A 20,496-nucleotide genomic window follows, 5' to 3' on the forward strand; every position below is an offset into this window, starting at 1 on the left:
GGATGGGGACAGGGTGGGGGCCTGAGGTGGGGGAGTCACTCCCACTCCGAGCAGCTCCGCAGCCCTGGTGCTGCCTCTGCCGCTGCTGCCTCTGCCGCCGCTTGTCTCTCTCCTCGATCGTCTCCTTGTGGCTTCCCTTATCAGCACCAGCACAGCTGTCAGCCCCTGCGTGTGTCCCTGCGAGCAAGCGAGTGAGCTGCTCCGCCACGCCGCGCAGCCCCAGCCGCTCCGCTCAGCATGTGCTCCGGAGCCCACCCCGTGCTTAATAATTCAGGACATGTCAACAGCGTTTCACCGGCGGCACGGGCGGCAGGAGCCAGGCCAGGGGAGGGGGCAGCCCCAGCAGCCCAGGACAGGGATCCCTGGCCCCTGCCCAAGACCTCGCCAGCCTGCCCCCCAAACTCTTGCTATACCTCAGCCACTCATGGGGTGCCCAGTTGGCCCCACTCCCAGGCCACCCAGGGAAGAGTGCTGCACCCGGAGTCCTCAGCTCATTCTGCCACTTTCCTGGACCACACCCAGGGAGGAGTCACAGCCAACTCCATCTCCCAGCTCCTGGCCTCCCTGACTGCCAGCTCCAGCACCCGGCCGCCACCTGACCCCCACTGCCCCGCTCACAGCGGCTTCCAGAAACTCCTTGGGAGAGCCACTTGTTTGAATAGAGGGCAGAGGAGGGCAGGAAAGACAGACAAGGGAACAACAGGGAGGCCACCAAGATTCTTGGCTTTCTTGGGGCTTTACTCCCGACTTTTACACTCACCCTACCCTGCCCCTTCTGGGGCACTGGCTGCCCACCCCCCCACCCCCAGACTCAGTCACTTGAATGTCTGGGACAGAGGGCACCCAGGTTGAATGGCTCACCTATGGCCACTTTGTCTTCCCAAATGTTTCCAAAATTCCTTGCCACAGCCAGGCTCGGGGTAGGGGGAAGATGCTGTTGAGCAAACAGGCCAGGGAGCAGAGAGGCCAAATGGGGGTATTGAAGGGATTAGAACCGTGCAGGGCTTGAATGGCAGGGAGTGCAACCCTAAAGAAATAATGACAGGGGGTGCCCCCCAGCAGAGTGGGGTAGGGGAGCCCTGGGTGGCTGCTGTCCCGCGGGGGAAAGGCAAGCAGGTATCACAAGCTGGACGGCCCCGTTGGCAGGACAGGAGGTACCTGGGTGCCGCCGGTGTGGGGGTGGTCACAGTGAGCAGCTTGTGGCCGGGGGGAGGGGGCATGAAAGCGTGGGCCCTCATGGGGGAGAAAGCACTTGTCCCCTAGAGGAAGTGGGGGGCTGATTAATCGGGGCGCTAATGAGCAGCAGGGAGAGGAAGCTCAGGAGGGCGGGGGAGGCGGCTCCATCGATCTGAGCCGCGGAACCAGCAGCTGAAAAAAAAGTGAGAAGGGAATCGATCTGAGGGAAACTGCAGCTGCTGGGGATTAGAGCCCGAGGTCCACCCACTGCCCGGTGGCCACCCCTCCCGTGTGTCAGGCGGCAAGCCTGCCCTTCAGGTCGCAGCCCCTGCCTAGCCCTCGAGGAGGGCCCGGGGGGGGGGGCGGGGGGCAGGGGGCGCAGGGGCAGGCGGGCACGGAGCTACCCAGCCCACCCTTGGCTGCAAGGCCAGGTCAGCCCCTTCAGTCATCACAGGTCACCCCAGCATGGGTCACCCCCCACACGCCACTGGCCATGTGCGGCGCCCTGCTGGGTTGTCCCTAACCGCTCATCGAAGTAGCTTCCTCAGGGGTCACGTGGCTGGGCTTCCCCACTAGCCAGCTCCCCCAAGCTGGGAAGAGAAGACCCCTGGGCCAGGGGCTGCATCTAGTGGGGTCCCTAACAGGCAAATGGGGCTGGCCCTGGAGGCAGCTGCTGAGCCGGCGCTCTGTCCCCTGGCCAGGCAGCCCCTCCCTCCCTGCCACACTTTCTGTTGAGACCCTTCTAGCGTTTCTTCTCCCACCTCCTTGTCCTCCACGAGCCTCTCTCTTCCCCTTTCTCCTAGTATTGATTTTTCTTTACTGTTTTTTTTAAAAGGTGATTTAATTGCTTTTTTAAGGTTATTTCAGTCTGGGGCTCAGCCAGAAAAGTGGGGAGCTGCCCCCACAAGCTTTGCCCTACACTTGTGGCTGCTCTGGGCTCCATGCTCATCCCTAACTTGCCCTGCCCTCCATGGCGATCCCGGGGTCGTACCTCCCCCAGCACCCTGGCCTCCATGAGCCGGAAGCGCACCCTCTTTCCTCCTGAGAGCCTGGCAGGGAGCCCTCAACCTCTAGAGGGAATGAGGTCGGGAGATAACCTGGTGTGGGGGGGAGGACGGGAGCTCCAGGCCCCTGGGAACAGAACATGAACCCCCCACCGTTGCCCCATAGACAGCTGGCTCCAGGTGTCCCCAAGTCCCCATCACCATCTAGGCTCCCAGACTCCCGGAATCCAGGTTATGCTCAGCGGGGGTCCCCCACAGCCTTTCAGCCCATCCTTGCCCCCCCCCAGTGCCTCCTGTTTTCCCTCTGGTCCCCTATTCCCGCTTTCCCTCTGGCCCCCGTCCCTTCTCCCCTCCCGCTCCCCGCTTCCCTGCCTGCCTCCCTCTCTGCCCGGCTGCAGTTGGGTGATAATCTCCCTCATTTAGCCTCCTGGCTGCTTCCCCGGCTCATTGCCCAGCTGGTCCCTGGGGCCCGGCCCAGCTTCTTCCCCACCCCCACCCCTCGCCCAGCGCCCAAGCTCCCCCACCCCCTCCCTGCTTCCCCCATCCACTCCCAGGGGACCAGCTGCACCCTGCAGTGAGCGCCAGGGCCAACGTTGCTGGCCAGAACCCGAACTGGGTGTGATCAAAATGGGAAGGGCTGTCAGGGACTCCAGTTGGGAGTGTGGGTGCCGGGCGCAGGGGGCCGCAGGGTGGGGGTGGGGTGTAGCTGCAGGGTCAGGCTGTGAGGCCTTAGCCAGGTGTCTGTCCTCTGTCCTCCAGTTATCCTCATTCCCCCGATTTGTTGCCAGCCCAATCCTTCAACCGCCCCCCGCCCCCCAGGGGATGAACTAGGCTTCCTGACAGAGAACAGTGGACGCACTGAGAGGTGAGATTAGACTGGCATCTACAGCCTGACGCGCAGGGCGTGGGGGAGGGGCCAGGAGCCTGAGGGAGGTGACAGCGGAGGGCAGAAGGGTTCTGACTCAGAGCACCTGGGAGGGGGCAAGAGGTGTTATTTGAGCAAAGTGCCCCAAACGCAAACTCGGAGACCTCCCAGGATGCAGCTTGGGGCATGTGGAGAGCACCTGCAGGCCCTTCCCGGCTGGGGGCTCCTGGGCTCGCCTCTTCTCCCAGCTCAGGGAGACCCTCACGCAGATCTGCACTCGCCCCTTCCCACCACATGTGGGCCCAACTCCTTGCCTGGGTGACCCCAATCATAAAGGACATGACCCCCAAACTCCTAGGAACCATCCTCCTAGAGAGAGTCCCCAGCCTCCTCCTGGACCCGAGGGACACCCCCATGCCACCCTCGACACTCACACACCTGTCCCAGACCTCGCCCTGGTGTGGGCCAAGGGATGAGCCAGTGTGGGACAGACGTGGGTGGGGAGGAACAAGGTGGGGGGGGCGGAGGCCGGGACTGGGCCAGTCCTGGCTGGTGAGCCAGCAGCGGTGACAAACGGGCTGTGCGGGGGCGAGAGGCGGGGGGCGGACCGCGGCTGATTTATCTGGGTTATTTATGCTGCGGACGAGGCAGGAGAAGCGGTTAATGAGAGTCCCAGAGAAGGGGGGTGGGGAGGCCCGGACGTGATCTGAGGCGACTTAGGAGGGTTAGCGTCCCACCACCAGGCCCTGCCCCCACTGCCCACCAGCACTCCACAGCCCGGACCCCTTTAGGGCCCGCCCGGCCATGACCCCTCTCCTGGGGCACCCCCAGTCCCCTTTTGGGATGCCCACGCTGAGACAGTGGGTCACCGGGCAATGAAGGAGACCAGGGCCAAGACTGAGGGGGCCAGGAAAGGGAGGGCGGGGAAGGAAGAAGAAAGGAGAAAAATCTTGGCTGGACAGAAACTGACCGAGTCTGTGGGGCCCGTGGGGGAGGGGTGGGGGCGAGGCCAGTGTAGCAGTAGGTGGGCAGCTGGCAACCTCGGCGCTGAGGTTGGAGAGAGGGCATTAGGGTGCAGATCTGGCGTCAGCCAGGAGCCGTCACAGGGCCCGAGAGGTAGAGACAGGCTGGGGGTGGGGGTGGGGGGGCGCGGTGCTGGTCAGAGAGAAGAAAGAGCCGGGAAGGAGGGGGAGAAGATCCAGGAGAGGAGGGGGAGAGGGCTTTGCAGCAGCGAAAGCTGCTGGGAACAGATAAGGCAGCACAGCAACAGCAGGGATTAAAGCTCTGAGGGGTGGGGGCGGGGGCGAGGCGTGGGACACGGAAGGGGGCGGGGAGGTAGGCAGGAGAGGGCTGAGGGCAAGACATCAGGACCAAGGAGGCGAGTGGGAGAAAGGAAGGCTGCCAAAGGGGCAGGATTTATGCAGGGGCCAGGAGCTGATCGCCTAGGAACGCGGGAGGATAGAAGGGACCCCTGCTCATCTCCTCTGCAGAGGGTCCTTTCCGCCCCTGGCGAGCCGGTACCCTGTACACGTTAGGGGTAGCAGAGCTAAGCAGATGGGTGCCTTGCTGAGGGTAGGCAACTGGTAGACCGTTGGGTGGGAGCAAGTGGCAGGGGCCAGCCCTGGGAGCCGCTGAGCTCCTGGCAAGAGCCAGAGCCCGCAGCGCCTCCTTGAGGTGGCCAATGAAACCCAGCGTCAAGGGCAACAACGGTCTCGAGCACCCAGCCAGCCGGTCCTGGGAATGGAGACCTCATTAGGCCCGGGGTGGCAGGGACCGGAGTTTCAAAGGGGGTTTCTTTGTGGGGAGGGGTATGGACATGGAGGGAAGGTAGGTGGCTTCGGAACCAGGCTCACGCCTTGGATTGGAAGCCCCTTACCATCCCCAGCCCTCCGGTTCTCCAAGCCTCCCAGACGGGTGCGCTGGGGGAGGGGGAGGCCCCAGCTCCTTCCAGACGAGAGCCTAGGGCGGCTCAGAGGTGGCTGTGGTGACGGAGGGGAGCCTGGAGGGAAGGAAGAGGAGGAGTAGGCAGGGGCGGGGGGAGGGGAGCGGGGGTGGAGGGTGGGGCAGAGTAATTGCGTGTTTGTCAGTTCTTTCTGCACGCGAGGGAGCGTGAGTGGTGATGGGTGTAGCTTCACCTCCAGGAATGTCTGTTGGCAGAGGTGTCAGTGTGTCTGTCTTTGGGGTCCGGGCTTTCTTTACCCCTCCCCTTTGTGTTGTGGGGATCGTGGCTCTGGGCACACCCAGCTGTGCTCCGTGCTGATGCGGCAGATGTGGCGGGGCCCCAGCTGTGCCTGTTTCCCAGAGAGGGGGAGGGGGCTGCAATCTGCTCCCCCGATAATGGCTGCTAAATGCTGGGGGGGTTGGGATGGAGATGGCGGGGGACGAGGACCCAGGGCAACACCACCAAAGGGGTAGAAGGAGGTGACGGCCCTGTACCCACCCCACTCCTGGCAGCCTGTGTTCTTTGCTTGGCCTCTCCCCGTGGCTGGCTTCTGAAGCCCATCCAAATCTTTCCACACTTAGTCCCCGTCCCCAGCTCTCCTCCCCAGTCACCCCATCCAACTTGGTGCCAGGGACCTGCCCCCCCTCCCAGCCCCCAGCTCGCTCCCCCTCGCTCATTTTACAGAATAATCTTTTTATGGAAACCGAAAAAAGCACTAATGGCAGGAGCGCACCCCTCCCCCGCATCCCTCCCCTGCTCACCCCTGACTTCCCACCCCAGTTCCCTCAGTTCTCGCTCCTCAACCTCTCCAGGGGGCCAGCACCTACCTACACCTGCAGGGACGAGGTCCCAGAGGTGATAAGGAAGGGGACTCCCTGTTCTCTCCCTCCAGAGGCAGGGGTGTCCCACATCCTGACCTAGTGGTGTCCTCAGAGCGGGATGGGGATCTAGGTCCTTCCCAGGGCAGATAAGGCTGGAGAGGAGGGGAGGTGGTTACAACTTCCTTCTTAGTCTCCCCTCTGCTGTGAGCACACACACAACAATGACTCCATCAGCCTGGGGGGCATGTTACAAAGGCCTCCACTTCCCTGGCCCCCTCCCACTTTGAATGCTGACCCCTTCCCCTCCCAGTGCCCCTCCCCACCATGTCCCCACCCCCACTGGGCCTAGGAGGGGGTCCCGAGGGCCTGGGCCTGACACAGACTTATTGGATTTCACGGTGTTTTGCTGAGAAAATAATTAAATTATCATATTTATGATGGAACTGCCATGGCCTCTGCCAACCACTCAGAACAGAAGGGTCAGGGCTGGGGGCTGGGGGAGGAGAGGGGAGGGACCCAGACCCTTGCCCACCCCTCTCCCAACCTCCTCCTCAGGGAACTGAGCCCAGGCCTGGGGCAGGCATCTGCAGCCGCCTCCCAACCCCAGCAGAGGTGGTGGAGGGTGCGGTAGAGGCAGGGATCTGAGGGAACAGGAAGGGACTGAGTCAAGGCAGGTTAGAGGTCAGAGCTGCGAAAACCCCGGATCACTTCACAGGTGCTCTCACCCAGCAGGCAGGGCCCGAGGGCACGGGAGGTGGCATCTAGCCCAATCCCCGGCGCCCTCAGCCCAGCTCCCGAACGAGCTCATCTTCCTAACTGCCTAGCTATGAAGCTATGAAATCCTGGGCTCTGTCCCAGGCCCTGGTGCTGATAACGAGGCCCAGCACCCCGCTGCCTGCCACCCCTGCCTGCTGCCAGGACCCCCTCCTCCCTCCCACCCACGCCCTGCCCCCCCATTCTCTTCGGGTAATTAGATTCCTCTCAATTAGCAGATTACGATCATTACCAGCTCATCTGGCAACTAAGCTCCGCACCCACAGCTGGGGAAGTGGGGGGGGACCAAGAGGGCCAAGTGGGGGTCATGGGCAAACAGGAGCGAAGGCGGGTTTCTCCGGGGCTTCGGGAATGTGGAGTGGAATACCAGGACCTCCTGCAGGGCCAAGTCAGGGTGGTAGGAGGTGGCCAGGTATCCTCCCATCCCAGAACAGCACTGCCTACTGTGATTACAGAAGGAAAGGCACCAGCTAGGCCCACCCTGCCTGCCAAGGGGAGTAGAAGGTAGATGCCAGGCCTCTGGTGGGTGAGGGAGAAACCCCCACCCTGCCAAAAGCTGCGCTAGGAGCAGATAGAGCTGGCAAAGCAGAACAGAGGCCTGGGCTGGGGCTTGGCAGGAATTAAAGACAGCGGATGCGCGGGCAATCCGATCTCGGGCCTGTGGCTCCCAGTCCCTGTGCCTGCCACCCGTACCCCACTGCCCAACTGAAATCCTTTACCATTCCTTTTGAAAGCCCTCCACTCCAGGCCTGAGCCAGGCCCAGTGAAGAGGAACAGGGAGGCGGGCGGGCAGGCAGCATCAGGGTAGGGTTGAAGGCGGGGCCGCCAGGCTGGGAGCCTTGAGGGCCTCACTCAGGAGCCTGAGCCGCAGCACCGAGGCTGAGGCTGTGGGAGGGGGAGGTTTACCAGGGCTCCAGATTCATTATTCATGAGCCCGCAGCAACGACTCCAATTTAAATGCTAATGTGGGGGGGCCTGACTCAGCTGCCCCCCTTCCACCCCTAGCCCAGTCCAGGCACAAGCAGAGTCAGTGCTGGCTCCAAGGTTCCTGGGGTTTATTAGGGGGCGGGGAGGGAGGCGAGCAGTTCTCTGCCCATCCATGTTGCCCCTGGTCCGTGAAGACTGCCTGGCTTCCCCAGGTCCATTCTGCGCCGAGGCTGGAGGGGTGAGACTTGGGGGGGGCCTCTGGCAGCCCCCTTCAGAGGATGATCTGGTTGGTGAAGCTTCGGCTCAGCTCCTTGTGTGGCAGAACAATCGAGTTCAGGATGAGCACCTCGGCAGGGATCCGGACGCGGCAGCCTGCAGCGTGGACATGAGCATCAGGAGGGGGCCGTGGGTGAGGAGGTCAGGGGCAAGGGGCTGGGGGCCACCACCAGCAGGAGGGATCCTCCCTGACCATCTGTGCCCTGGCCTCATGCCCCCAGTGACTCACATAGGGCCTGGCACACAGCAAGCACTTGGTAAATGTTTGCTAAAGGAGCACACGCACACACGCACACACGCTCATGCACGTGCACACAAATTCTACCCCCAGAGCCCACCTATCACCTGTGGGGATTTCTCACGGCCCTAAATCCCCTGGGAAGCCATACCCAGGATGGTGATGGCAGGCAGCAGCTTCCCATCCTTGAAGAGGCTCTCACTGTCCATGTGGGCTCGGGGGTCATTGGGATTGGGGTCGTTGGGGGTACCCTCCACGCGGGCCCAGCGCCCGACAGTGCTTCCCCAGCCCACGATGCTGTGCAGAACACATGTGTGCTCCTGCCAAACAGGAGAGTGTGAGTTGAGGGGGGTGAGAAGGGACTGGAGGCAGAGCCCAGGGGTTCATCCCTCCCCCCTTCTTTCGGTTCCAGGCCCTGCTGCACGTGCTGAGTGGCCTACCTGCAGCGTGGCTCCATGGAGGACGATGCTCTCTCGGAGCCGCACACCCTCGCCTACAGTCACCCCCTCCCCAATGGAGACATTGGGGCCCAGCTGTGGGAAGGAACATAGACCATAAGCCTTGGAAGGGCTTGGAAGACCCCAAATCCAACCCCCTCATAAGGGGGAAGGAACCTACCGAGGCCATAGGAAAGGCAGTGACAAAGCAGAGGCCATACTCCGAGCTCGGGCGAGCCACCCTGCCCCACCGGCCTCCCTCTCCCTGGGCCGGCCCTGGCTTACCACAGCTGTGGGGGCCACCTTAGCCGTTGGGTGGATGTAGACGTTTCCTAGAAGCAGAAGAGAGGACCTGGGGACAAACACCCCAAACCACATCTGGTTCAGGGAGGGCAGGGACTGAGATTACATCCTGGGTTCTGAGGTCGGGAGTCACAGCCCCAAGGGCAGAGGCGGCTGGGGTCGGGGGCAGCGGTTAAGAATCGTGGCGGGCAGGGGGTACCTCGGATCCGTGGCCCCCCTGGGGTGTGCCTGGCCAGGCGTTCTGGGTGGGTGAGGAGATACTGGTCCAGATAGAGGCGGGAGGCATAGAGTGCTGAGCTGGGGGCCACAAAGTGGAGACGGGGCTCAGGGGCCAGCAGGGCCTGTGCCCGCCACCCTGAAGTCTCAGCCCTCAGGCACCCCAGCAGAGGCCTCTCCCATACCCTGCAGACTTGATCTGGCTCCAGATGCCATCGTTGAGGTGCACATAGATCTGGCCCTGCCCAGCCAGAGCTGAGAACACGTCCTGCTCCAGGCGGATGGTGCCTGCTCCACGCCACAGGCCTGAGGAGTCCTCGCTGGCAGAGAGGAAGGGATGCTGACATCAGCCCCCCTGGCTGAGCCCAACTGGGTGGTCAACGTGGTCTCTCAGGGATGGGAATCGGAGGGAACCCCACCACCTCAAAGGTCTGGTCAGATCCTCTCCGAAGAGATGCTCACGTCCCAGGAAGCTCTCCCACCACTTACGTACATCAGCCCCTTGCTCTCCCAGCTGGGGGCTGGTGATCTCAGGGGAGCCCCAGGCTTGGACCTGCAGCCCATCCTGCCCCACATTGTGGGGAGGAGCTCGACCAGACTTGGCTTCCCCCAGTTATCCCATTCTCCCTTCCCCACCTCCGGCCCCTCCCTCTCACTGGGTGGAATGAAACACAGACAGACTCACCCAAGAGGAAGGCAGCTGGTGAGGGCAGAGACAGTCACAGAAAAAGAGGGAGAGAGAGATGGTAGAGATGCCAGTTCAGCAGAAACAGAGAGGCCAGGAGAGATGGAGAGAGAAGCAGAGATATGGGTGGGAGGGAAAAGATGGCTGAGGGAAGGAGGCAGGAGAGGGAAGGACAGCAGGGGAGCCATAGACAGGGACAGTTCCCAGGCCCAGGAGGACCGCCCTGGGATTGTGGCTCGCGGTGGGCTCCCTCAGCCTGAACGTGCGTGCGCACGCGTGCCTGCACCCAAGCATGTGTGCGCCCAAGTGTGTGTGTTACCGTCTGTTCTAGAAGACATCTCTGGGACATTCAGGGCTTGAAAGAAATGGACCAGAAGGGGAGTGGGCAGGTGGTGACAGAGGAGGAACTGGGATGGATAAGGAAGAGGGACAGAATGAGGTTAGAAGGGGAGGAGGGACTGGGGAAGCTCAGCTGGAGATGACAAGTGGAAGAGAACGGAGGAGGAAGGTGAGCAGGTTGAGAAGGAGCCAGCAGAGACCAGGGGAAGGGGGAGCTCTGACTTGGGGTACTTGGGGCTACAGGGCCATGGGGTCTGCCTCACAGTTGCCCATCCTGCTGATTACGCTGGAAGACGTCCCGAAGGGGCTTCAGCGCTTCTGGGGAAAAGAGGTAGATGCCGCAGTTGATGATGTCACTAACAAATGTGCTGGGCTTCTCCACATAGTGCAGGACCTGAGGGGGACGCGGGCTGGGGTCAGGAGAGGAGGGGCCCTGGCCACCATCCCAATAGACCCTCTAAATCTCCAGGTCCTCCCTGTTGCCACGGGGGTCTTCCTAAATTGCAGAGCACATCTTGTCACTGCCCTTCAACTTCACCTTCAAGATAAGTCTAAACTCTGTGCCTTCTCCCTCCCGATGCTCCCCACCTCCCGGTGCTCCCAGAACACAACTCCACGCCGTTGCGTGCCAGTGCCTTTCGGGATGCCCTTCACCAGCTCTTCACATGGAAAACTTCGCTCTCGAAAACCCAGCTGACATTGTCACTCCCTCTCTAAGTACACTCTTGTCTGCCCTAGCGTTAGCTTCTCAGCTCTGGGCACTCCTGGTCTCTGGCCACATCTCACATGCGGTGGCACTCCTGTCATTTGCAATGGCTGGTTTTTGACTGTCTCTCACACCTAGCTAGTGACTAACATAAACCTTCGTGTGTGTGTGTGCGCGCGCGCATATGTGCATGTTCACATGTACTTTTAATATTAAAACTTGAACAAACACAAGGGGTGTATGGAAGTCAGCCAGAATCCAGAGCAGGGGGTTTCAGAGGCAGGATAGATGTCCCCCCACAGCCCCCGGCCCCAGCCCCAGCCTTGCTGATTATGCTCCCACCTCCATAATCCTGGAGGCACTATTCCCGGCCTCCATGCCTTTGAGCATATCGTTCCCTCTACCTGCAATGCCTGTCTCCTTCACATTAACAAATTTAACTCAGCTCAGACCTCATTTCCTCCGGGGAGCCCTCCCCGCCCTCACCCAGATGGGCTGGGTTGGGCCCCCTTTTGTGTTGCCATAGCACCCTGTGCATGTATCTGTTGGAGCACTGCACCATGGCACTTATCTGTTACCTTTTCGCCCATCTTCTTAAGGGAAGGAAGAGGAACAGCTGAGAGTGTGCCTCACCTGTTTGACGAGTCTGGGGCCCACCCCATAGGGTTCTGGCGGAGGCTGAGGAGTGGGAGAATGATGATACACAGAGAAGGCACCCTCTCTGCTCTTACCTCATGTGTCTGTGGGTTCTCTACGATGCAGCCGTAGTTGAGGGACTGTGTCCTGTTAGCCTGAAAGACAGACACACACTGAGACAGGGACCAGCCTGCTCCAGGGCAGCAAGGTCTGTTTTCTCTTTCTTGTTTTCCCTCCCCTATAGCACCTGGCACGCAGCTCTGCAGCTCCGCCACTGACAAGCCTTCAGCTGGGGTGAGAACTGACAGCTGCCCCCTCCCCCGCCCCACTTCTTAGCAGCCAAAGGGCTCAAGGGTTCTCTCCACCACCACCTCCATTACTTCTGGGGTTTCTAATGCCCCTCCTTCCTGACGCCCATTCCCACAGCAACTCCCCACTTCCCCAACACCCTGCATTCCAGGAACCGCTCTGGACCACCCCCTCGACGCCCCCCATCCCTCCAGAGCCCCTCACCGTGGTGCCCAGGAGCAAGAAAGGGTGAGGCTGCTGTCTGTGAGCAGCCAACATAGCATTCAAGGGGAAGTCGGAGCACACATCAGCGTTGAGCACGAAGAAGGCCTCAGGGCCGCCAGCTAGGATCTGGTCCCGGAAATGGTAGAGACCACCTCCTGTGCCCAGAGGGGCAAATTCCTGCAGGTACCTGTCCCCAGGGACCCCAGAGCCAGTTCAGTGAGATCAGAGGAGACAGACACCTTGAGCCTGGGAACCAGCTCCTCCTATTCCCAGGATACACCTGCCCACGGCCCACAGAGAAACTCAATATATACAGAGATTCAGGAATGCTCAAATAAGAAACCTCTTAGTGTGTGACGGTGACTTCTGGCAAATGTTGACTCAACCCACTCCCCAGAACTCAGAGAACTCGGATGCCTAGGGCTCCCCACCCCCATGCAGCACATGCGCAGAAACACCTGACCTGACCGGAAGGTTAAACTCCTGCTGGGCAGCTTCTAGGAACCGGGTAAGCGGCTCATCAGGTTGGTAGAAGCCAATGAGCAGAATCTCCTGCATCCCAGGGACCTGAGGACAAGGGAGGAGGTTAAGAGAAAAATAATATCTTATAGGAAGGAATGGCAGGACCTGGTACTGGCCCTAAATCCAGGAACCACAGTTTCGGTCTCAGCTGTGGCCCTGGGTACTCACTTTACCATGCTGGCCTGATTTCTGCCCTGGAAAATGGGGAAGTTAGAGAGTCTCAGGCCCTGATCTTTTAATCTTTTATTATGCTATTGGGTTGGCCAAAAAGTCTGTTTAGTATTTTTCCATAAAATAAAAAACACATTTTTCATTTTCACCAATAACGTTATTGATTGGAGATTTAGAGTATGTCGGCTATCTGCAGCATGAAGTAACATTAATTGTTCTCAATTAGTGTCTCAATCTGATAGCTATCAACTTCACCTGGTCTACCGTGGCGCATCATCCAGTGAGAAATCTCCAGCATGAAACTTCACAAACCACTTTTGACATGTTCAGTCAGTCACAGCATGTTCTCCATACACTGCACAAATCTTTGTCTATGTTTCAGTTGCGTTTTCACCTTTCTTGAAATAATAAAGCCTAACATGCCAAAAATGTTGCGTGTTTTCTTCCATCTTCAATATTAAAATAGCTACACAAAAATTTACCAATTTTGATGTCTTTTTTAAATGCACGCCAACATGACCACCATCACAATACAATCTAACAAAATTGTTTTAAATGATCTCTGGCTGGTGTGGCTTAGTGGATTGAGCACTGGACTGTGAAGCAAAGAGTCTCCGGTTCAATTCCCAGTCAGGGCGCAAGCCTGGGTTTCAGGCCAGGTCCCCAGTGGGGGGCGTGTAAGAAGCAACCACACATTGATGTTTTTCTCCATCTCTTTCTCCCTCCCTCCCCCAAAAATAAATGAATGAATAAATAAATAAATAAATAAATAAAGTCTTTTAAAAAATTTCAAATGAAATTAAAGACAACTAAGCGCTACATCTTTCAGAAAAAAATAACAAACGTTTTGGCCAACACCTCCCTACCCCCACATCTGAAGAAAACCTCACCCTAGGAAAAATTTTGTCTTTTAAAGGATAATCCATTCATTTCCCTCATATTTACTATCTGTCAATTTGAGCTTGGGATCCCCATGCAGAAAGAATACCACCAAGTGCCTACATTGTGCTAGTTACTTTGCAAACATCATCTCTAAGCTTCACAACCCCACAAAGCAGGTCTAATCACACCCACTTTACCAATAAGGCAACTAAGGCCCAGAAAGGGTGAGAAATTTGCTCAATTCCTTTTAGCAGGCAGAGACTGGACTCAAATCAAAACCTGGCCAGTCCCAATATCAAAAGCAGTAAAGAAAGTAGCTCCATAGTGAGTAAGGGTAGTATGATTCCATGCTGTGTTATCATGAAGGTTTCCCATGCTATGGCTTGAAGTGGTCTCTAAGATTCCTGCCTAATCTCACACTCCATGCTTGAAATACAGGAGTGAAATCTGAGCAAGAAGAGGCCAGATGACGGGCTAGATTAGAAGACAGCAGGACAGCTGCAGTGCACAACTTGGGGGGAGGGGCATTCACGGCGTCATTTGTAAATGGTGGGCCTTAAAGTTACACCTGATGGGAAGAGATCATGGTTGGAAACGGGGGAAATAACGGCATGAAGGAGATGAGCAGGAAGTGGAGTGCGAGAGGGGAGCCTGCTGGGTTACCTGGGCACAGGCCTCAATGTGGTGCTGGATCATAGGAACCCCTGCCACTGGAAACAGGGGTTTGGGCACCTCAAAAGACAAAGGCCTGAAGCGAGTCCCTGAGAGAGGAAAGAGAAGCACATTTCAGCTTTATGCCTCCCTTTGCCCTACCCCCACCAATCACTCCAGCCCAGCCTGGTCCCCCCATTTCCCTGGCTCCTCACCCTTTTGAGGGCCTCCAATCAGGATCACAGCTTTAAGCATGGCAGCAACTGCTACCTAAACCCAAAATCCCAGAGAGTTAGGCTCATATCTTGCACCCCAACCCAGGAACACCACTCGTACCCAACCAAACCCTAAACCCAAAATAGCAACACTGAGTCCTCTCTTTCCCAGGATGTAAATCCAAAATTCAGTGTAGTCCCTCCCTGAGCACACCAGCACACAAAGCTCACACATCTCAAATCCCATCCTAATTCCAGTCAGCCCTCAAACTCCCCAGTGATCCCTCCCAAATTCTGAAATCCACACCCCACAATTGATCCCTAACAGACTTCCCCCTGGCCACAAACTCAGCAAGCTCAGAAACTTAGCAACAGACCTCCTTCTCTTACCCCCAACCTTAAAAAACCAAAACCCCAAACCACTGATTCTCCAATTGGTCCATCCTCACTCTGGATATTAAGCCCTGAATCAAAATAGTGAACCCTGATACTGAACCTCAAATCCTGAGAGAGCTCCAAATATGTAATTACAGTCCTAAGAGTGAACTTCAAGTATTAAACTAACATTGATCTGCATTTGACAAATCCAAACCCTAGAACTACGCTCAACCTAAATCCTAAAATTAACCCGAATCAAAAGACAGTCTCCCTTGGCATCCCAAACACAATATACGAATCCCCGGAGTCCCAGGACTGACAAGTGATGAATCTTTGGATTCAGAGGGCTGATTGCTGACTCTATGAACCTCACAACCGACAGTCTAATAAACCCTAACGCGCATCCAGGGTTGTGCATGCAGCACACCACTCGACGTGCGGAACGCCGCTGGGACCTCCGAGCCGCCCTCCGTCTAGGAGCCGCCCTGCCCTGTACCCCTTCGCCCCCCCCCCTCCATCAGATCCTTTTACCACTAGTCCCCTCTATTCCAGCTCTGCCGCCAGCTACTGCTTGCTCCTTTCCGTGTACGTGTCTTCTCTCAATTCGCGAGAACTTCGCAAAGTCTGCCGGGAATTGTAGTTCTTAAGTTCCTTCCCCCCCTTCTAACTGAGAGGTGGAACTTGAGGGAGAACGTGGGGGCGTGGCCATGGGCTTAAGGGGGCGGGTCTAAGTCAGAAGAAGGGTGGAGCCTGAGCCGCAGGGGCGCCGGAACCTGATTAGGACCACGAGCGGTCTGGAAGCGGGCCCAGGGTAGCATCCAAAGTAGAGGACTAGGTCTCAGGGAGAAGCGAGGCTGGAGACAGAAGGGGGTGTGGTCATCCTTGAAACGGACGTGGCCAGTGCGCCAACCCCCCACGAGAGGGTGAGGCTTGAGGGATACAGAAGAAGAGAAGGCGGAGTCCTAGACGCCTCTGCCCCTCCCGCTGGCACTGAAGGACCTTCCCACGGTGACAGCAGCCTATCTCAGACTTACTGTCTGTAAAGTAAGGCACTGGACTAGGCACCCTCCAAACTTCCCGGGGACCCCAACGTTTTGTGACTTTGGTATGCGGAATAAGTGTGTGTGCGGGTGCCGGGGAGTGGAAAACTCGACTCAGAAGAAGAGAGTAGGCGCGAAGGGTCAGAGGGAGCAGTTTTATTAAGCAAGGTGGAAGGGGGTTGTTGTTCCACCGACCCCTGGGCTTGGAAACAGAGCGAAAGTTCCGAGGTTCCCTTTCAGGCCACGTCCACGTGAGCAAAGCTCTGATCCCTGCCCAGGCAGTTCTCCACGTACACCTCGTACTTGCCACTGTCCTGGGGTGTGGCCCGGCGGATGGTCAGTGTAGTGGTGGTAGTGCCGATCTCGAAGAACACCCTGACAGGGGAGGGAGAGGGGCGGGGCCGCAGGTCGAGTTACGCGTTCCGGAGACCCGGCCACTTAGCCTGCTCTGCCCTCATCCCTCCCCCGCAGGTTTTCTGGGCCACCTCCGGCCCAGGCTCCTGGGCCAGGCCCTGCCCTTGCAGCAGGTCCCGGCCCTCGCCTGTCATCCTCCTCGACGTCCTCCCCGTCCTTGGTCCAGCCCACATCGGGTGCAGGCTCGCCCAGGATCTCTGCAGTCAGCATCACCGTGGCTCCTTTGAGCGCCTTAGTGTTATCCGGTCCCTTCTGAATTTTCGTCGGGACTAGAAGAAGGGAAAGGGAATGCGACCCAGTAAGGGTCCTAAAGGTAAGGCGGAGGGACATTACCCTCCCAGCTAAAACCAGGCCCTAAATACGAGATGGATTGAAACTCGCAGTTACCTTGGGCAAGTCTTTAGCTCCTCTGGGGCTTCAGCAATTCAGCTGTTAAATGAGACTAATCTCTGCCCCTCCTACTTTTTAGGATTGAATGGAAGTCAAAAGAGATACTGTGACCCTTGCCGGGTGGCTCAATTGGTTAGAACACGTCCTGATACACCAAGGTTGTGGGTTCAGTTTTTGGTCAGGGTACATCCAAGAATCAAACAAAGAATGCATTAGTTAGTGGAACAACCAATCAATCTCACTCTCCCCGCTTCTGCTGTTTCTAAAATCAATCAGTTTTGGGGGGGGGGGGGAGGTAACAAGAAAGAGAGAAAGATACTATGGGTGAAAACTCAGGAATATTCGCACGGCTCGGGGTACGTTGGAGACAGTTTCTGGTAGTGGAAATTGCCCTGGAAGACCAGGGCGCCGGAAGACCAGGGCTCTCTCTAACCCTGGCTCTACCTCTGGATCGCTGTGACCTTAGAGCCCTGAAATCTAGTGACTGAAATCTATAGCGAAATTCTTAGTCTGGGTGAGCGATTGAAACCCAGAGCGGACTTTTTAGCCGAGGTGGGACGGGATCCCAAGGTAGCGAAGGACTACTCAGCCCCTGCGGCGCTGCGCCCCGCTTTGTGCCTCGGGCTGTGGCCGGGGCTGGGAGCCGCATCCTCCGGACTCGGCTAGGCCCAGCGATAACCGCGCGGCTGAACCCGGCTGCGGACGCCCGAGGGGTTGGGGGGGCGGTGCTGCTCTGCGCTGTGGCACTGCCCCCGCAGCTTGCGTACCTTCCACGAGGATGCGCGCCGAGTCGGAGCACTGGCCGAAGGGGTTGGTTACGTTGATGCTGTACTGACCCAAGTCCGCCAGCTCTCCGTCGCGCACCACCAGTGCGACTACGTCAGGGTCCTCAAAGACGTAGCGATACTTGGGCCCGTCGCGCAGCTCCTTGCCGTCCTTGCACCAGCGAATGAATGGGTCCCGAACAGCCGAAATGCGGCAAGTCAGCTTGGCCGCGCTGCCCTCGATCAGCACCACGTCCTTCAGCGGCTCCAGCACTCGCGGCGGCCCCTTCTCCCTAAGCTCCTTCCGGGACCTACGCGCGGGCAAGGTCAGGGCCCAGAGCTCCCGTGACACTGTTCCCACCCGCCCGCAGCCTCGTCTGCCCGCACGCCCTCCCCTGCCCGCCCCCTCGGCCCACTAGGCTCTTAAACACCGGGGATGGGGAGGGAAGGGGGCAGTTCCTGAATCGTTACCCTAATAAAATGATCTACTCTTGTCGCCTGCCCTTCTACACCTCGGTAACCTCTCTCGCCTAAGCCCAGTGGCCCTAACAGTCCATGGCGCTGTGCTCAGCATCGCCCTTCCCCAAAGCAGGAACGCGATTCTGCAGCTCCAGTTCCCTTTCTTCAGAGGGCTCCAGGGCTCCCCCTCACCTCTGGCCCCGGTAAGAGGCCTGGATGCGAATGGCCGCCTTCTGGACTTGGGGGTCGTTGGTATCCAGGGTACACTCCGGAGGCGGTGCCGTAGGCGCGGGGTTTTTGGCTGGAGCTGCTTTGGACATCCGGGGAGCGGAAAACAAGCACGCGGGTATAGGCTGACCCAGAAACTGCGACCTCCCGCCTTGGCCTCCGGATTAAAAATATCGCCGGGATGAAAGTGTCTCGGGCTGGTCTGAAGATCAGGACTCACTGTGGGGGCAGGGGGCGTCGACTTTGAGACTTAGGTCTAACTAGCTGGGCAGCAGGCGGGTATGGAGCCCTTCCGGATGGTATAGTAGGGGCGCGCAGGCAGGTGCTCAGCCCTGGGCCCTGATTTTATACATCGCTCCTCTCCTTGCCTTGTTTGGTGTGATTGCCCCAAGCCCCCCGGGACCCCAGCCCCCGCCCCCTGACCCAAGTAGGCTCCCCTTATTTAGCCCGAGGATGCTTGGGATGCTGGCTCAGCCTCTGGGACAGCCCAGGGGTGGGGGTGGGCGAGACTCGAGCAGCTCTGGGGTGCAACACGCGTCAGTGCCTGGACAGCTGGGCAGCTGGTCGCGGCCCCATCTCCTCCCAAGGCAGGGGGATCCATCCCCCTGCTGGGAGGACCAGGGGAGGCCCCAAGCCGACAGGAGGTTCAGCTCCCACCCGGGCAACTTCACACTCAGGTCAGTCCCTGGACAATGGAACAATGGACCGTTCCCGAAACACAGTTGGTTAAGGGGTGCGAGTGTTTGGGGGGGTGTCCCTGAATGAAGCCAGAAGAGCGGAGGACTTGACTGTCCATCCAGCCAATTATAAGATGGCCACGTGGCTGTTAGGACCAATCCGGAAGCGCCTTAACCCCCGCCCCCCCATCCCGCCCCAGAGTCTACGTTTGTCATTTCCGTCTTATGCCCCCTGGCGGTAAACTGAGATAAACCTAGAGGGGACCGCAAAGATTTCTGAGAGCAGCATCCCTTCCTGCCACCTCCAGCTCCACTCCCTCTCCTCCAGGTGACATGGCAGGGTGTGGCTGGGCTGCACTGTCTCTGGAGATGGACATTAGCACTGAGTCAGCGACTTTAGGCCGTCCCAAGCCCAGGTGGGGGCAAAGCTGGTGCATAGGGGCCTCAGAGCACTGGTGTGGAGGGGTAGGTTAGCTGCTCCGGGACATGCCTGGAGTCCAGCCCGCCCAGGCCAAGGAGAGAATTGCTTCCATTCGTTGTGACTGCGTACCTGGGTATGGAGCTCTGTCACCCTCTGATCAGAGCAATTTTGACACAGCTCTGCTGACATAAATTACCTTTGCTCCTCCGGGTTTAGAGCAAGCAGTTCACATGCCATTTCCAATGGAGATGGGAAAAGAGCTCAAGATCAGAGGGGGGATGGGAGAGGAATTTGACCGTTTATCAAGATATGAGTTCAGGCACCTCATTTTTATATGAAAACACTTGCAGTGAGTAGGGAATTTCAAATTCTCACAGGCAAACTGCATATCTTCATCATTAAAATGACAGCTGAGCAAGGCAAGGCATCTGTGTGGTCCCTTCCACCTGCTTTAACATCCTATTACTTCATAACATTTTTTTTTTAAATTTTTTATTGCTTTGAGAGAGAGAGCCATTAATTTGCTGGTCCACCTATTTATGCTTCCATTGGTTGATTCTCGTATGTGCCCTGACCAGGGATCGAACCCAAAACCTTGGCTATCCAACTGAGCTGCCTGGGCAGGGCAACATCCTGTTATTTTATGATGGTGGGGTTGCCTCTTCCCCAAGACCCTGGGAAGCCAGGCAGCCTGGGCTGGGCTCGGGGGAGGGTGGTTTGGGCTCCAGCCAAGATGCCCTCAAACTCCATCAGCAACACACCAGTGCCAGTTCTCTCTACTCACAGTAGAGGTTTCATTCTTGTCACTTTGTCAAGAACAGAGTTTTCAAGGGGTGAAGGGGGGAGGGCAGTCCCTTTGGACCCAAGGAGACCTAGTAGCTCTCCCCTCTCCCCAACTCAGGGCAAGGCTGCTCAGTCCTAGAACCCCGTGACCCTTCTGCAGCCCTGCAGCTGGAGTCAAGGTGCCTTCACACCCAGCAGACCCTCTAGCTTGCCGTGGGGATTAGAAGGTCCAGGCCGAGTGTCCCTGGGGCCTAGGAAAACGCTTGTCTGCAGCACTCTCACAGCAGACACCCTGACCAGAGAGCTCACAGCTGTCCTGTGCAGCTGGCGCCCTGCCTGGTGCTCTAACACCGAGAGCAGGGGCCTGGGCTTGTCTGGTCTCCTCTGCTGCTCTTCACACCACCTGCTCACACAACCATCACGCTAAAACCCCTCTGCTCCAGCGGTCAGGACCAGAGCTGGGAGGTATTGGGGAAAGAAGGCTGGGCCAGCGTTGGGGTGTGGGCCAGTCCATTTCAGAGCCTAGCATCCTCCAAGGTGTGCTGATGGAACACGTGAAAGAGGTGGGGGCCGCCAGAGTCTGGTTAGAGGGTGATGGTGGGGATTCAGTGGTCCTGCCAGGACTGTAGAAACTTCAGAGGGA

At 58.2% G+C, this 20,496-nt stretch overlaps 2 protein-coding genes across 2 annotated transcripts; both read right to left on the bottom strand.

Annotated features, from left to right (window-relative positions):
- Positions 1–7,623: 7,623 nt before the first annotated feature.
- Positions 7,624–15,273, bottom strand: GMPPA (GDP-mannose pyrophosphorylase A). The gene is made up of 13 exons (XM_054586140.1): positions 15,209–15,273; positions 14,300–14,354; positions 14,097–14,194; positions 12,322–12,425; positions 11,859–12,045; positions 11,441–11,500; positions 10,267–10,397; positions 9,165–9,299; positions 8,963–9,060; positions 8,746–8,792; positions 8,464–8,556; positions 8,175–8,343; positions 7,624–7,881 (listed from the first exon to the last, which is right to left on the bottom strand). The coding sequence occupies exons 2-13, from the start codon at positions 14,337–14,339 to the stop codon at positions 7,781–7,783; spliced, it is 1,263 nt and encodes a 420-aa protein (XP_054442115.1). The 5' UTR covers positions 14,340–14,354; positions 15,209–15,273; the 3' UTR covers positions 7,624–7,780.
- Positions 15,274–15,953: 680 nt separating this feature from the next.
- On the bottom strand, positions 15,954–18,064 carry SPEGNB (SPEG neighbor). The gene is made up of 4 exons (XM_054586141.1): positions 17,937–18,064; positions 17,289–17,596; positions 16,259–16,400; positions 15,954–16,092 (listed from the first exon to the last, which is right to left on the bottom strand). The coding sequence occupies exons 1-4, from the start codon at positions 18,062–18,064 to the stop codon at positions 15,954–15,956; spliced, it is 717 nt and encodes a 238-aa protein (XP_054442116.1).
- Positions 18,065–20,496: the final 2,432 nt, after the last annotated feature.

The sequence above is a fragment of the Pteronotus mesoamericanus genome, unplaced genomic scaffold (assembly GCF_021234165.1).
Source record: "Pteronotus mesoamericanus isolate MK-2021 breed Mesoamerican mustached bat unplaced genomic scaffold, CSHL_Meso_final contig_90, whole genome shotgun sequence".
NCBI classification, from domain to species: domain Eukaryota; kingdom Metazoa; phylum Chordata; class Mammalia; order Chiroptera; family Mormoopidae; genus Pteronotus; species Pteronotus mesoamericanus.